This window comes from Pelophylax lessonae (assembly GCF_965119305.1).
Source record: "Pelophylax lessonae genome assembly, chromosome: 7".
Classification (NCBI taxonomy): Eukaryota; Metazoa; Chordata; class Amphibia; order Anura; family Ranidae; genus Pelophylax; species Pelophylax lessonae.
The window spans coordinates 223,532,072-223,547,356 of NC_138774.1; the positions used below are offsets into that span (position 1 = coordinate 223,532,072).

The window sequence follows — 15,285 nt, forward strand, 5'->3', positions numbered from 1 at the left end:
TGTCTAAAATTTACTGAATGCTCCAAAAGACAATAAGTTGTGACCACCCTTCTCCTGCGCTTGGTATCCAAGCCCCTCGACCACACTCCTCACGGGACTCACACCTGGCTTCTCAGATGGCTAGGGTCTTGCTGCCCATAACGGACTGGGGTAGTCCACCGATACTAAAAGCAAAGAAAACAAAGAAAGGGCGCACCGACCTATCGCATTATCCTCAATAACAGGCTTTATTTGTGTAACATATAAAAATGGCTACTCACAGACATAGATGAAAATATATCATGTCGAGCTAGATTGCTCAAATGTCCGGCCTAGCCTCTTCCTCAGGGCTCTGAGGAAGAGGCTAGGCCTCGAAACGCGTCAGCCGTCATCTCATCGGTTATGGACGATTACATGGACTAACCCGGACATTTGAGCAATCTAGCTCGACATGATATATATTTTCATCTATGTCTGTGAGTAGCCATTTTTATATGTTACACAAATAAAGCCTGTTATTGAGGATAATGCGCTAGGTCGGTGCGCCCTTTCTTTGTTTTCTTTGCTAAAATTTACTGACCCTGACCTTTGACCCTTGATCTAGGTATTTTTTCTTTATTAGTTTTACTATTATTTTTTTACACACTTTTTTTTCCTCTCTGCAAGGAAAAAGAAAGATGCATTGTATCTTTCCTCTCCATTTACAGAGAGAAAAACACAGGGGCGGTCTTCACTGTGACTAATCACTGTGGTAACCAATCAGAGGCTACCACAGCAATCAAGTGACCTGGAATCAGGAGATCCAATTCCCAACCTTTAGTACGGGGCTCTCCGTGAGACCCCAGTGTCTGTGCTGGGAGCGCGTTGTGCGGCGCACTCCCAGCACAAAAAAGATAGGCATAAACGCAGCCCCACGGAAAAAGCCCATTGCAGTGGGGCCGCATATATGTGTTACGTCGACGGGAAGGGGCTATTGTTCCAATGCCATATAGCCTGAAAGAGAGCAACACCTTGCTTTAGAGATTTTGAAGTCGAAATCCAACCAAAACTTTCATCTGCAGCCTCTGATGTTTACCTTATGTCAGTAGCAGCTTCCTATAGGGTCCATGGAACCATCACCTGACAGTCTCCTACCTTTGTAGATGGTCATATAGAATCTATGAAAAGCTATACATTGGCGATGTAGATAAACACCATAGGTTACAGGCTTTTTTGTGAGGTATGTATGTGCTTGGGGAAGATGGGCTGGTTTAGCACAGTGAAATGGGTGAGGACAAAAAGTGCACTTGTATGAAAATGTACATATCCTTTTGTACATTGTAATGTATGTCTAGATTTGAGACCTGAAGAAGGAGGCTACGCCTCCGAAACGTTGTCCTTAGCAACCCCATGCAAGTCATGCTCTGGGTCCCGATCGGGGAGTCTCCCTCTGCTTAATCGCATTGTCAGTTTCTCTGAGCGGCTACAGCATCCGGCTCTTGGAGAGTGTGCGGCGGCGGCTGGACCGTGCGCAGGCGCACCACATTGAGTCTCCTTGAGTAATCCGAGGCGGTTGGCTTAGCCGTATGATATTCACTGATCAGTGCAGGACGAACAGCTGAGCCGCCGAGGCTAGGAGGAGAGAGCCCTGTAAACATCATCGGGAGATATTTATTTCCATGCATGACTTCCTATCTGTTTGTGAGTACCTGTTTTTATGGCTTCTATTACCTTCAAATAAATGGTGTTACACTAGGGCGGTGTGCGCTCTGTTCCTTTATTTTTTGTTTTGGCGATGTAGATAAACACCAAAGGTTACAGGCTTTTTTGTGAGGTATGTATGTGCTTGGGGAAGATGGGCTGGTTTAGCACAGTGAAATGGGTGAGGACAATAAGTGCACTTGTGTGAAAATGTACATATCCTTTTGTACATTGTAATGCATGTCTAGATTTCTCGGCTATTTTGCCTATTTATTACATTGTCCAATTTTATATTCCAGTGATGACGTATATGCGTTTTGTGGAGGACTATTCGGAGCCCCAGCCATCTGTCTTCTATCAAACGCCGCAGAACGAGCACATCTACCAGCAGAAGAACAAACATCTGCGGGAGGTGTACGGCATTCATGATTCGTTCGGTAGTGCAGACTCCGGAGTAGAACGTGCTCCGCCTCCTGCCCTACCCCCTAAACAGAGGCAATTGGTAAGTGCAAGCATGCCAGTCTGTCGCCACAGCTTTGCCACTTAGTGATATATATTGCACATTCATAGGCTGTCATCATTTATAAAGCCTTTACTTGTTTATTATGATTTGTTTTCCTGTATTGTCCTGGGTTTTTTGGGGTTGATTATGTTGAGGACGTTCACCTCACTTACAACTGGAAATCTAGTTACACATGGCAATCCTCATCATTTCTGCCGAGTTTAAGAAAACCTTGGCTAAAATAAATACAGAAGCTGCCGCATCTTCTGTAGAAATTACTAATAGCCTTTTGGGCTGATGTGGCTACAGAACTTTTGAGTCGCCAGTTCGAAACAAGTATGCAGGAAATGAAGCCACCATAAAGGCTAAACTCCATGCACCTCAAAGCAACAGGTTCACCTAACTGCTGCCCTTCCCAGCTGCACATACCCCACTTCCATTTGCTTCCTTGCCACTCCAGTAGAAGCATTGAAAGGAAGAAATCTGGAGCTTACAGGGCTTAGGACTTTCTCCCCATTTCTGTCACATGGGAGTAAAAGGAGTGAATCACATGGCCCTTTACCAAAGTTGTTTTCCTTCACTCCCAGAAGCTGAATGGAGTAGACTCAAGGGGTGGTAGATATGTACAAGGGGACAGGTGAGTCTATTAGTAACTTAAAGAGCAGCTCTAGACATCAGGTTAAGGCTACAGATTAGCAGAGGGGTCATGAGCCGCGCAGAGAGGGAACAGTGTGTGGAGAAGCCATTATTGCATGTTTTGGATCCTGAAACATAAGTAGGTCCAGTTATGAAGATCATATTCCCAGAACACCAGGATAACCCTTTGAACTACCAGCAGCTGGGCTCATTTTTTTCAGTTTTAGCTGGAGTATAGATTGAAGTTAGTCTGTCTGCTGCTGTGGATTATACTTATATCTGCCCCTGCATAGGGTTTTAAAAATAATCTGTTGTGAAACAAAGAAAAAGCGTTTCCTAATAAAATGAATTAGACATTATATTGAGTAATCCTTTCTAAAAATAGTCAATGAACTCACCAGTTATTTCACAATATGTGAAGCAGCTGTAGCAGCCACAGTGCCTTCCTGCATCATAGATAGACATTTCCCCTGCATTAATATCCATGCATTATAAACATTTTAAAATGTACATCATTTATATAGTTTTAGGAAATGTTTCTTAATAATAGCATAATATTGCCAGACCAATTTGTTTGTTCAGCATTACACATACTGATGCATTTGAACAAGCAGGAAATTAAGTAATAAGGTCCCCAGTTGTAGAACTGGTAAAGGGCAACTCTACCCACAACTCATTTTTTTTTTTTTTTTTTTTTTTTTTTATTATTAAAGCTTTGGTTGGGTCCTGCTGGGTTTAATTGCCCCATGTTTTCTTGTATTTTTTGGCTGCCAAACTGATACATTTCCCCTGATTTAGTTTGTGCCTGCATCCATTCCCACAAGGCCACAACAAAGCATTCCTCTCTTGCATATGGAATGTGCAGTCATTACTTTGTTACAGTCCATCGTGGGAGCGTGACACCATCACTTGCTTTTGTAAAAACCACAGAACTGGGATTTCTACTAGGGATAGTTCAACCCTGGAATCACTGAAAGACTTAAGAATGTGGGCTATTAGTTCATATCTGTAATATTAATCTTTCAAGGGGTTTGACCCACCCTACATTTCTATTTCAATTATCTGTTAAGGGAGTCACTGCTGGCTTATTTATATGTACTGGGAACCAGCTCTCTGTTCTAGTTCTTGGCTGTATACAGTGTACCCTGGAGTCCCGGATACATATAGGAGACCTTTAGAGTCAGTTCACACTAAGGCGACACGACTCTGTACTACTTCGGGGGCGACTTGTGCATTGCCATGCACCACGACTTCGGAGTGACTTGCATGGACTTCACATAATGGAAGTCTATGCAAGTCGCTCTGAGGTCGCCCCGAAGTAGTACAGGACCCTTTTTCTAAGTCGGAGCGACTTGTGTCGCTCCTATTAGAACGGGTCCTGTAGCGGTCAATGGACCGCGAGGGAGCGCGACTTGTCAGGCTGACAAGTCGCGCTAGTGTGGACTGGGTCTAAGGTGTATAAAGCCAAAACATTTCCTTTGTTGTTTTGAATTGAGTAGTCAGAATAGAAAGACATTTCTCCAAAGTGAAGGGAAATCCTCTTGTAAGCTGGTCATTCATATTAGGATTTCTCTTGTAGACCCCCTTGGGCAGAATGAGAGGGATTGATCAATGTGCCATTCATGCTAAACAGCCTGGATGGAGGAATCTGCAATGCCAGCTTTTTTTTATTATGATGGAAGGCCCAAATGCCAGAATACCCAAACAGTGCCTACATCTGATTAAAAGGTACACCATTTGGTTGAGAATTATCCACCTGGCCCCTTGGAAAAAAGGCCATTGAAGAGCTGAGTGGTGTCGGTCAGGGCCATCAGCTAAATTCATTTCAGCTGAAATCAGCTGGAAATTTGATCTGTGTGTGGACAGTTTCAGACTGTTGTCACCAGACCAATTGTCCCCATTGGAAAATTTCTAGGCATTCTTTGACAACTAAAGTTTTTTTGTTTGCCATTACTCTCTGTAATGGACAAAATAAACACTAGTTTATAGAGTGTAAAGTTTTGGCTTTGAATATGACTAAATTCTCTACCTTCCTAAAAGTTTAAAATCAATTTTTGGTGGCTCTGACCATTTAACTTATGAATTCCATGTCTGCTTTGTTTTTTTAAAATGTAGGCATTTTGTGTATTCTGTTATTGCACATTGCAATGCTTCAAACTTCATAGTATCCAGACTGTCATAAAAAAATAGCCTTAATGACTTATCCAATTGACATTTGTAGAACTCCTCGAGGACCATGAAGAATTAATAAATTGTAAAACAGCTGTTAAAAGGAAAATGATTCAGATGTTGTTCACCGCTTGTCATACTTCACAGGAAATCTGTCCACTGTCCCACATTGTGGCCTTTAATCACAGTGCCCTGGGTTTAATGAAAAACACCATTTACGGCTCAACCACAGTAGGGATATATCACGGTTTAATCAGGTTAAAGAGGAACTTTTCTAACCAGTGTTTGCATTAAAGTGACAACATAACTCCAGTGCAGTTACTGCTTAGAAAACATGGATATGAGGTCCTGGTGACTTGAACAGTCATACACATTCAGAAGAATTTAAATATATAGGAGCTTTGTTTGTGTCCACTGTTCTTTCCCAGCTTAGTATGAATCAGCCTTTAACATACAAAAGAGGGTTCCATAACATGTCCTTAAATACTCTAGCTAAACTGAGCTCTGTTGAACATGCAGCCAGCATTAAAGTAGAACTATGTGCAAACATTTTTCATTTTGGTGAGAGCCAGGGAGAGTTATAACCCATGTCAGATTTTTTTTTCACCATCTGTGGCCCATTGGGGAGATTTCCCTTCATGTCCTGTCCCATAACCAAACATGAAGTGATAGGAAGTCCCTGCAAATTGAGGGAAGTCACCAGAACTAGTGTCCCCATAGGAACATTTCCCCTCTGTTACCTTTTCTCGGGACAATTCAAATCTTGGGATTTTCTTTTACTTTCAATTATAATGGTAAACAGGACAAATAGAGAGGGTGAAGCTCCCTAATGGGCACAGATAGCAAAAAAAACTTGCAGGTGTTCTAATCACTCTCCACTCTATCCAAAACTAAAAAATTGCTTTTAGTTGTACTTTAAGACTAAGTTGACCTTTTAACGTGGCAGATCCTTACTTCAATGTAATCAATTGTTTACATGATTGAACAGTTGGCATCTAGAGGTGCCTGTATGTAGCTTTTTATATCTTGCTAGGAGATCCAAAGCTGCAGATTTCAGTTTAGACATTTGAGCCTTTGCCCACCCTTTTCACTACTTGCATGTCAATGTTACAGGCACCCACACTGACTGATGGCAGGGTGTGCCAGGTAGGTAGGTAGGCACTAACCGTTTTTTGTCTGAACTGGAATTTGCATGTTTGGGCTCCCCAGGTTTTGAGACTGGTGGTGCTCACCCCTTCATCACAAGTGTCCTTACAAATACTTCAAGTGGTGAGAAAGCAGGGAAGGAGGTCTGTTAACCCAGAACACTGAGATTGAATTCTGGTACCTATTGGACTCTACAATCATTTTTTGACACACTTTCCAACTGCAGGAGCATTGAGGTGGAACTATGTAAATGGCCTTTATTAGTAAAATGTTCGTCTAAATATCTATTTCGGTTTGAGTTTTATACATTAACATGGCCAAAAGACTTGCATATGCTGCATGTGCTTTGGAGTTCAGTCTAGCCAAGCTGAGGCCATTTTAGGAACCTTACAGTGATTTGTACTGCCTGAAAACGCTGGTTCATATTAAGTTGCTTAATGAAAAGTACACTTTAAATCCTCTTCATTTGATTAGAGCTCAAGCTTTGTTGATGTGGTGCTGCCTGTATCTGCCTTCCCTTTTTTTTCTCTTTTCCACCTGCCTCTCTATATCACTTTTTCCAGCAGGCTCCCTTTGCTGCCTCTTCCTTCTCCTCTGTCCCGTACTGTGCACAGCCAGCCAAAGGGGTCTTCAACGTACCTGAGGACAGCAGCCACCCTCAGGGCATCAGTCTCTCAGTCTCTAACTGCTTTCTGAGCCGCCATGGCTCTTTTCCTGTGCCTTCGGTGAGTGTCTGCTCCATTCTCTGCCACCTTTGTGAAGTGTGAGGGGGAGGACTGTTGCATGTGATTGGTTCCGGGGCTGTTTAGCTGTGTTTTTCCTCAGAATGCAAGCCTGATACTTTTACTCTGTTTGCAGCTTGACTTGTATATGTCTGTTCTTAAATAAGCACATATTTATATACTGTTAACCCTAGCTAGTTACCATGACCTGAATGCAATGACAGCAGCCGTTTTTACATGCTGATACCTCATTTAAGACGGACATAAATGGATCCGACTTCAGCAGGGAACGGCTGAATTCCGATCCATCTGTGGCCATTCCTCTTTGAGAGGAGTCGATCTAGTGATCAACTCCTCGCGAACGAGAATGTTGGAAAATTTGCATTCAGTTAGCACATGCAGCTAAAAGGCTGCAGCGTTGATCAGTGTATTCTGGCAGCAGAGGAGCCCCACTGTCAGAATACAATACCACAGTGGGGAGGATTCCTTCATCCACCTCCAATATGTGATTAGCCATGGCCAGGAATTTTGTTAGCAATTATTGATGTCACTGAAGCAAAGCACACAAGATGTTGCTTCATCTGATATGTGTTGGCCTCCAGTGGTGCCCCTATTTCATAATGCTTTTCTAGTGCAGTCACAAAATGCCTTACACCACTGTGTTTAGGTGATTGTGTAGTCTCAAGTGCATACTCCTGTTTCCGGAAAAATGTTGTTTTGTATGCTGAGCCATACACTTTTCCGAATTATTCCTGTATCCTAATGCTTGTACTTGCTGTTGAAGTATCTATGCAGCCCAGTGGGAGGTAATAAAATTTAGTAATTTGTTTCTGCCGAGTGCGTGGCAGTGTTCTGCAGACATTGTATGCAGCACTGCTGTCCCTGCAGGCAATGAGTTCAATATGAGCATTTTTCACTGGAAGCAACTTATCCTTCAAAAATGACTACAGTTCTGTTTGAAAAGGCTAGCCCCTCCCAGAAGTGAAAGTTGGATCCCATGCTGACTTTTTTTTTATATTGAAGAGACTGCGGTTGAGATCTCCCCATAAGAAATCTGGTTCAGCCAAACTTCCACAGCCATTACATAGCCAAATTATTGTGTCACACCTCCCCAACTACAAAAGTGACACCTGTGTTATGGCCGTGTAGGACAAGTTTAAGGTATCAACTGCTGCAGGTACAGTAGTATGTCATACCAATGGGATCTCAGAGGTAATGAATTTTGGGCAAAGCTGGCTTTTAAAACATATACTCTCTTTATAAAACACCAGCTGGTAACCCCAGACAGATTAAATGGCTTCCAATGCCACTATAGAAAGATGATCCACACACCAGTAGTTGCTCTCCAAAAATCTTTACCTTTATTCAAAAACCAGAGTACACAACCGCAGATAAGATCAGTTCCAATGCCCTTTTCTTCTAACTGGCCTACCTGTAGGAATCACACTAGTAGGTTACATTGTGATCTCTAGTTAGAATCCTATTCATTTACTGATTCAAAGATTGGATCTTCAAATGTCTTAAATAGTAACGTTCTACACTTGAACAGGGGTATCAAAACGTTTGGATGTTCAACGTGTCAGTGCGTGATTGCTACTCATCCCCAAGTTGTCAGTTTTCTATTTCTTCCTTTTTTTTTTTGTGGTTCCCATTACAACGTATTGGGGATGTCCGATTATAGGTCCTAGTAACTTATATGGATATCAGATTTATGAGCTTTACAGTTCCGTAGTACAACATGTCATTTAAGTAGAGATTTTTGCTCTTCCACTGGAAAACCAGTATGTTTGGAAGGTCTAAGGTCTCATTCACACTTGCAAGTAGATTCCTATGTCTGGGATTACAGGTGTTGTGAATGGCGGCAGCAGGGAAGCATGTACAAAGCAATGACAGGCTGATAGGAGCTGTGGCTGTCTGTTACTGTTCACATGTGCCTGCTTATTCAGCAGTTACCTGCAGATAGGTACAGATTACCTACCCTGGGCACAGACAGATTTCATGTAGGGTCAGTCATCTGTCCCTAACGGCAGGTAACACCTGGTAATGTGCATACATTTGAACAATGGCTGATAACTGCTTCTCCTGTTAGCCTGTCATTGCTTTATGCAGGCTTCCCGTTGTAACCACCTAGGATCCTAGCTGATTCTTGCAGCAGGAGTCTGAGGACTGTCCTATTCACAAGTGTGAATGACACTTAAAGGTGCTAACTTGCCTGGGGTTGAAAATTGCTAGAGCCAGACTCCCCGAACCTACAACAAATGTATTATAGTGTGCCCTCTTTTTAAACAACAAGTGCGGTGTGGGGATCTCAGTGCAGTTGGTCTTGTGGCCAAAGATCTAAGCATTGATTGCAATTACTGCTGAAGGGGGGACCAGGGGCTCAGGCAGAGCCGCCAACTGTTTGCCGCCTCCAACAGAAGTCATGTGACCTCGGAAAAATGAATTTGGACACAGTTGGTCTACCCCTCGCTTTCTTTTTATCACCTGAAAATCACAAAATGTTGGTTTTGACTTTAATTATTTACACAAGTATGTTAAGTTACAGTTAGTAATTAACTGAACTTAAAACGCATTTTGATACATAACATACGTAATTGCCAGTGTTAAGGTAAATGACCTTTATAGCTCAGTCTATAGCGAGCAGTGTTTTTTTTTAAACTGATAAATTAAATAAGAACATGGCCCTGGGGGGTGCTTTGCACACTGTTGGTGTCCAGAGCTCTCCCAGATCTATCCTGTCCTTCCTACTTATAGGATTGGCTCTCTTCTGGTACCAGCAGGTTTTTCTTATTACAACACTGGAACTGATCATGTGACTATATAGCAAGACCCTCTGCTCAGCGCTCAGAATGTAGGATTTGAGTGAAATCTATGTTTGTGTTTTCAGTCCAGGCTAGACCAGGTAGAAATCTGCAATTATCTTTCCAAAAGATGAAACAGACCTGGGTAGGGTTATTTTGTTTTATGTTTGGCAAAAATGAAGTGACAATAAAGATATTTCAATTGCCTTTTTCTTGCACAGTTATATTTAAGTTATAACTCCCAGGTGTGACACTAGAGTAAAATGTCAGATAACCTCATGGGATTCTAACTCCTAAGACGTTCTCATGCTGTCACATTGTCTTTGATTGTATTGCTGGAGGGAACTTGTGAACAGCTTGTTTTGGTGTACCCAGACACTCACCTGTTGGTAACTAGACTCTCAGTAAAAATAACCTGGCTCAGTCAGCATTTACACACTCCTCAGCTATGAGCACTCTGCTACGGCCAGAGCTTGGATGCACAGCATATGGAAAGGAGATTAAAACAGGGAAGGGAGGAGGAATACAGCCAAGTTCCAGCTTCCCCACTGTGAGCGCACATAGCTGGGATTCCACAGGCAGACTGTGGCATGCAAGAATCTGAGGAAGGAAGGAAAGGAGGCAAGGAAAGGAGGGGACGTGTGAAAGGAAGGAAGCTGGGGGTGAAGACGGAGGGCAAAAATATAAAGAGCATAATAAAGATTGTTATATGCCAATGTGCACATTAAATATGAAGAGTGTAAAGTGTATAATATGCCAGTGTGCACATACAGTATACAGGTTATAATATGCCAGTGTGCTCATATATAGTATACAGAGTATAATGTGCCAATGGGGACACAGAATGTGAAGAATATGATAGATTGTTGTATGCCTGTGGGCACAAAACTATATTTCTCTTTCGGTCATCGGCGGACACAGAGCTCCATAAATCATAACTACTGGGTTAAATTGGCTCCTCCAGGAGAAGGACTAGTCAGAACAAAAAACAACAAGCTACGCCCGTGGGCGGTCCTCAGCTGGTATATAACCACCCCCCCCCCCCCCCACTGCTCTAGGTAATCAATTTTAATCTGTCTAGTCAGGAGTATAGACCAAGGCTCCCGGTTTATACCGGGAGCCTTGGTCCTTCTCCTTCCCCCCTTCTCCTTCCTCCCTTCTCCTTCTTCTGCCTCCCTTCTCCTTCTTCTTCCTCCCTTCTCCTTCTTCTTCCTCCCTTCTCCTTCTTCTTCCTCCCATCTCCTTCTTCCTCCTCCCTTCTCCTTCTTCTTCCTCCCATCTTCTTCCTCCTCCCTTCTCCTTCTTCTTCCTCCTCCCTTCTCCTTCTTCCGCCTCCCTTCTCCTTCTTCTTCCTCCTCCCTTCTCCTTCTTCTTCCTCCTCCCTTCTCCTTCTTCTTCCTCCTCCCTTCTCCTTCTTCTTCCTCCTCCCTTCTCCTTCTTCTTCCTCCTCCCTTCTCCTTCTTCTTCCTCCTCCCTTCTCCTTCTTCTTCCTCCTCCCTTCTCCTTCTTCTTCCTCCTCCCTTCTCCTTCTTCTTCCTCCTCCCTTCTCCTTCTTCTTCCTCCTCCCTTCTCCTTCTTCTTCCTCCTCCCTTCTCCTTCCTCTTCCTCCTCCCTTCTCCCTTCTCCTTCCTCTTCCTCCTCCCTTCTCCCTTCTCCTTCCTCCCTCCTCCCTCCTCCCTTCTCCTTCCTCCCTCCTCCCTTCTCCTTCCTCCCTCCTCCCTTCTCAGTTTTCTCTTTCTGTTCCTGGGACATGAACAGGGATAGCGTCCATGATGATGCTAGGTTCAAATTCTCTGCGCTCCTCCAGTCAGAGTCTTTGGGGGGGTCCCTGTTATCTCTCTCTGCTGATGGGTTCCCCTGAGCTTCGATGGGATCCTTTAGTGGTGACAAAAGATCGTTTTTTTGTACTGCAAGGTCTTCCTTTCCTTAAGGAGCCTCAGGGTCACATCTCCCCCACTGACCCCCTCATGGAGCTGCCAGGTCCCTCGGAAACCCCAGCTTCCCATGGTTGCATTGACTGCAGTCCTTAGTGTCCCGAAAGTGGCATGTGGGCAAAGGCCCCTGAGTAAGCGCCCCACGCCTTCCCCTGCTCAGGCTGTCTCATCTGAGCCGGATGCCGCCGTGGACACGACCCGTCCAGGGGGATTTAATATCGCACCCCCCAGATCCATCCGATAGTGAGGGGGATTCCTCCAGGGTCTCGGCAGCAAATGAAAAAGCACTGGTAGACGTACTTATCACTGCTGTGTGTGAGACTTTAAAAATGGAGGATGCGGCTGATGTAGCCACGGACATGGCTGTGTCGTTTGGTACGCACAAGTCGCATTGTACTCCAAAGGTGTTTCCTTATGTGCCCTAATTTGACAGGTTTTCCTGTAAGGAATGGGAACAACCAAAATTACCTTTTGTGGTCCCCAAACATTTTGCTGTACGTTACCATTTTGAGAAGTCACTTTTAAAAAAGTCGGCTAGTCTACCTGTTTCCAGGTTGAATAAAGCAACCTTGATCCCAGTAGAGAAATCCCCATCCTTTTAAGGACCCGGCTAACAAGAAAGCGGAGGCTGTGACACCCGCATGTTTATTATGGCTGGCTTGGCATTGTGCCCAGTGTTTCCCTCAGCCCTGATGTCTCAGACCCTAACTGAATGGGCCAAGCTTTTACACCAGGGCCTGGGGGGTGAGCAGGTCCCCAATGCTTATGTTGATTCAGTGGACCAGTTGGTCCATGGGCTGCAGTTTATTTGTGATGCAGCTTTGGGTTCAGCTCCTGTGCTTTCTAAACTCTGTTTCAGCGGTGGTGATTAGGCGCATGCTGTGGCTTAAGAATTGGTCAGCAGACCAAGCCTCTAAGAAAGCTCTCATTGATCTGCTCTTTCAAGGCGATCACTTGTTTGGGGCTACCCTGGATGACATTATTAAGGGTATCGTGGTGGGGAAGAGTACCTTCCTGCCACAGTCAATGAAAGGGAAGGAGCCTCGCTGCAGGCGGGGGCCCTCCTTCTCGGCCCAAAGAAAATTATTTTGTGCTTCTGGGACAGAGAATAAGGGAAATAGATCTTTTACTGCTTGCTAATAAACTGATTACCTAGAGCAGAGAGGTGGTTATATACCAGCTGAGGCTGGCCCATGGGTGTAGCCAGGTTTTTTTGTTCTTCCTACTCCTGGAGGAGGCCATATAACCCAGTAGTTATCATTTATGGAGCGCTGTGTTTATCGATTAACTCAGAGAAATTAATTTTACAGTAAGTACAAAAATCCCATTATCTCACATGCTAGTTGTATTGTTACACTGGCAGATCACTTGCACATAGCTGTCTAAGCTCTGTTGCAAAGAGCAACCATTTAAATTATTTTTTGACAGTATGATTTTGGTTGCCAAGGTCAGCTCAAGTAAATATCACTTGGCTGTTATATGCTTAGGAAATTAGAAATCTAACTTGTGCAGACTCTATAGCCATCAATCTCACTTATCTACATAGGGGGTCACTGATTTGAAATTGTGGAAGCCAAGCATTTACTGGGTGCCTGTTTCAGGGCAGGGACTCAATAAAAGAAGACTGTGGATATCTTTATCTGGGGGCTTAGTGTTTCAACTGTAATATGCATTGACCCACATTGGCCAATCAGAATTCTCCCCTCATCGATTTAAAGCAAACTGTAGACCATAGTCCTTTAGAGAGCTTCAGGCATGTAGGCTAGTTTAAGACTAGCATGCATTTGTACTCATGACTGGTGGGCTGGTGAAACCTCTATGCCTTTATCTTTCCAGTCCTGTCAAGAGTAAAGATGGTACTTCAGTGCATAGTCCATTCAGGTCATGAGCACGGTGAAGATGGCAACCAGGGTGGTCCTCTGTCAGCATTCTGAGTCTACCCTGGGGTCCTCCCTATAGTGAGCAGACATGACTTGAGCCTCCATTGTGGTCAAAATGCAAGTGGCAGATGCTGAAATGCAAAATATTTTCCAGTTTGTGTGGTACTATCTACCCAAGAGACTTAGAACAGTCTCATTACATTAGTGCAAAAAGGAGGAATGAGAGGGGTGACAACCAAGTGAAACCCATTTGCAATTTTAAACATTGTCACATAATGGCTATTACATTAGCCTGCTGCTGGGCATCTAGACCACAGTGGTTCTATATTATTTAGTAAAATGACAGGTAGTGTCTTAGTGCCGTTAACTTTTATGCTCGAATATACACCTCTAGATACATGCTTATAGTGAATGAATTGAGAGTGGATTGTGGAATTTGTTCATATGTCTACTTGGGTTATATGAATCTGCTCTAGGTGACATTTTCAGAGTCAATGAATTTCCTTTTGTGCCAGCTACTAAACTGCTTTTACACTAATCTGCTTTTCTTTTTACCTTTTCTCTTTCTCCCCTGTCTTCCTGCCCATCTTCTCTCCCCAGTACAAATCTGTATTTCGCTCCTACTCCCAAGACTTTGCTCCTCATAGCCAAGCTCCTGCCCTCCCCTTGCTGAGTCCTGCCATCTTCTACTCCTCCCGATACCCCCTCCCAGATTCTGTGCCCCCTCCTCCTGTTATGCCTCCAGCTTCCCTCTGTCCTCCTTTAGCCTCCTCTCAGGGCGGCAGTGCCTGCGGGACCCCTCCTGCTTGCCTTCCTTTTGAGCCGCCTTTCACTGGCTCTCTCCAGACATCAGCGGTGAGAACGGGAGGGGGCTCGGCTGGACGGGTTTAATGGGGGCATTTGTGAATGGCAAACCAGCTTCTTGTCTGTCTTCCATTCTCATCAAGCCTATGCTGTGCTGCTCCAGCTTTCATTGCCTCCCTGTGCTGTCTGTCAGTGTGCCTAGTGTGCTCATTGTACTCATACAATAATCATTTTTGATGTAAGAATATGTCCATTAGCATCACCAACTCCTTTCCTGAGTGTAGGTCAAATGTCCTTATCTGGTTATATGACAAGAATTCTCAATTAGGGACTAGTCTGACTCATGAATGATAGATTGTGAAAGAATGCTGGTGATCTTCCAAAAACTTTGTTATTACTATTAAATGTTATCCAGAGTGTTGTTTAATTTTATTTAGTTGTGAATTTGTGCTTTTGGGATACAGTACCACAGGTATTAGTTTCAAGATTCAGGTAATGAAACTTTCAGTATTGGAAATCATAGGTGTGGTCTAAACCTAAAACCCAACTTTATACAAGTTATTGTTTGTTTTGGACAATGTATACAAAGGTTAGATTGCTAAAGCCAACCACAACCACACATCTGTACAATGCCTTCTCTAGTAAAATTAACAGTAACATGTAATGCATGGACCTGCAATATATGTATACACATTAAATTCATTGGAAGACCCTCGCATTAGTGTTGGTAAATTGTAAGGGTGTGTGTATCTATATTATCTAAAGAAAATAATTTTCATATTAAAACGTTCCCCAAGTTTAGCTTTTTATCTCTGCCTTTATGAACAATATAACATTTATAAATATATTCTGTTTTCACTTTGTCATTATGGGGTGTGTGTGTATGAGTGTAGATTAATGCGAAAAAAAAATTGATTTAAACAACTATAGTATCAGGCCACAGCATAACAAAATTGAAAAGGTGAAGGGGGTCTGAATAATTTATGAATGCACTGTGTGTGTGTGTGTATATATATATGTATATATATATAT

General features: G+C 43.4%; 1 protein-coding gene across 7 annotated transcripts in view; it reads left to right on the top strand.

Annotated features, from left to right (window-relative positions):
• RAPGEF1 (Rap guanine nucleotide exchange factor 1) overlaps positions 1-15,285 on the top strand; it is a 182,987-nt gene that overhangs the window by 118,592 nt on the left and 49,110 nt on the right. For 2 of the 7 annotated variants that reach the window (XM_082263010.1, XM_082263005.1), the window contains exons 10-12: positions 1,959-2,161; positions 6,679-6,837; positions 14,050-14,304. In XM_082263010.1, coding sequence (XP_082119136.1) covers positions 1,959-2,161; positions 6,679-6,837; positions 14,050-14,304 — 617 coding nt within the window. Of the gene's footprint in view, positions 1-1,958; positions 2,162-6,675; positions 6,838-14,049; positions 14,305-15,285 lie in introns of all 7 variants that reach the window. The other 5 variants (XM_082263006.1, XM_082263007.1, XM_082263008.1 and 2 more) reach the window with 3 other exon arrangements.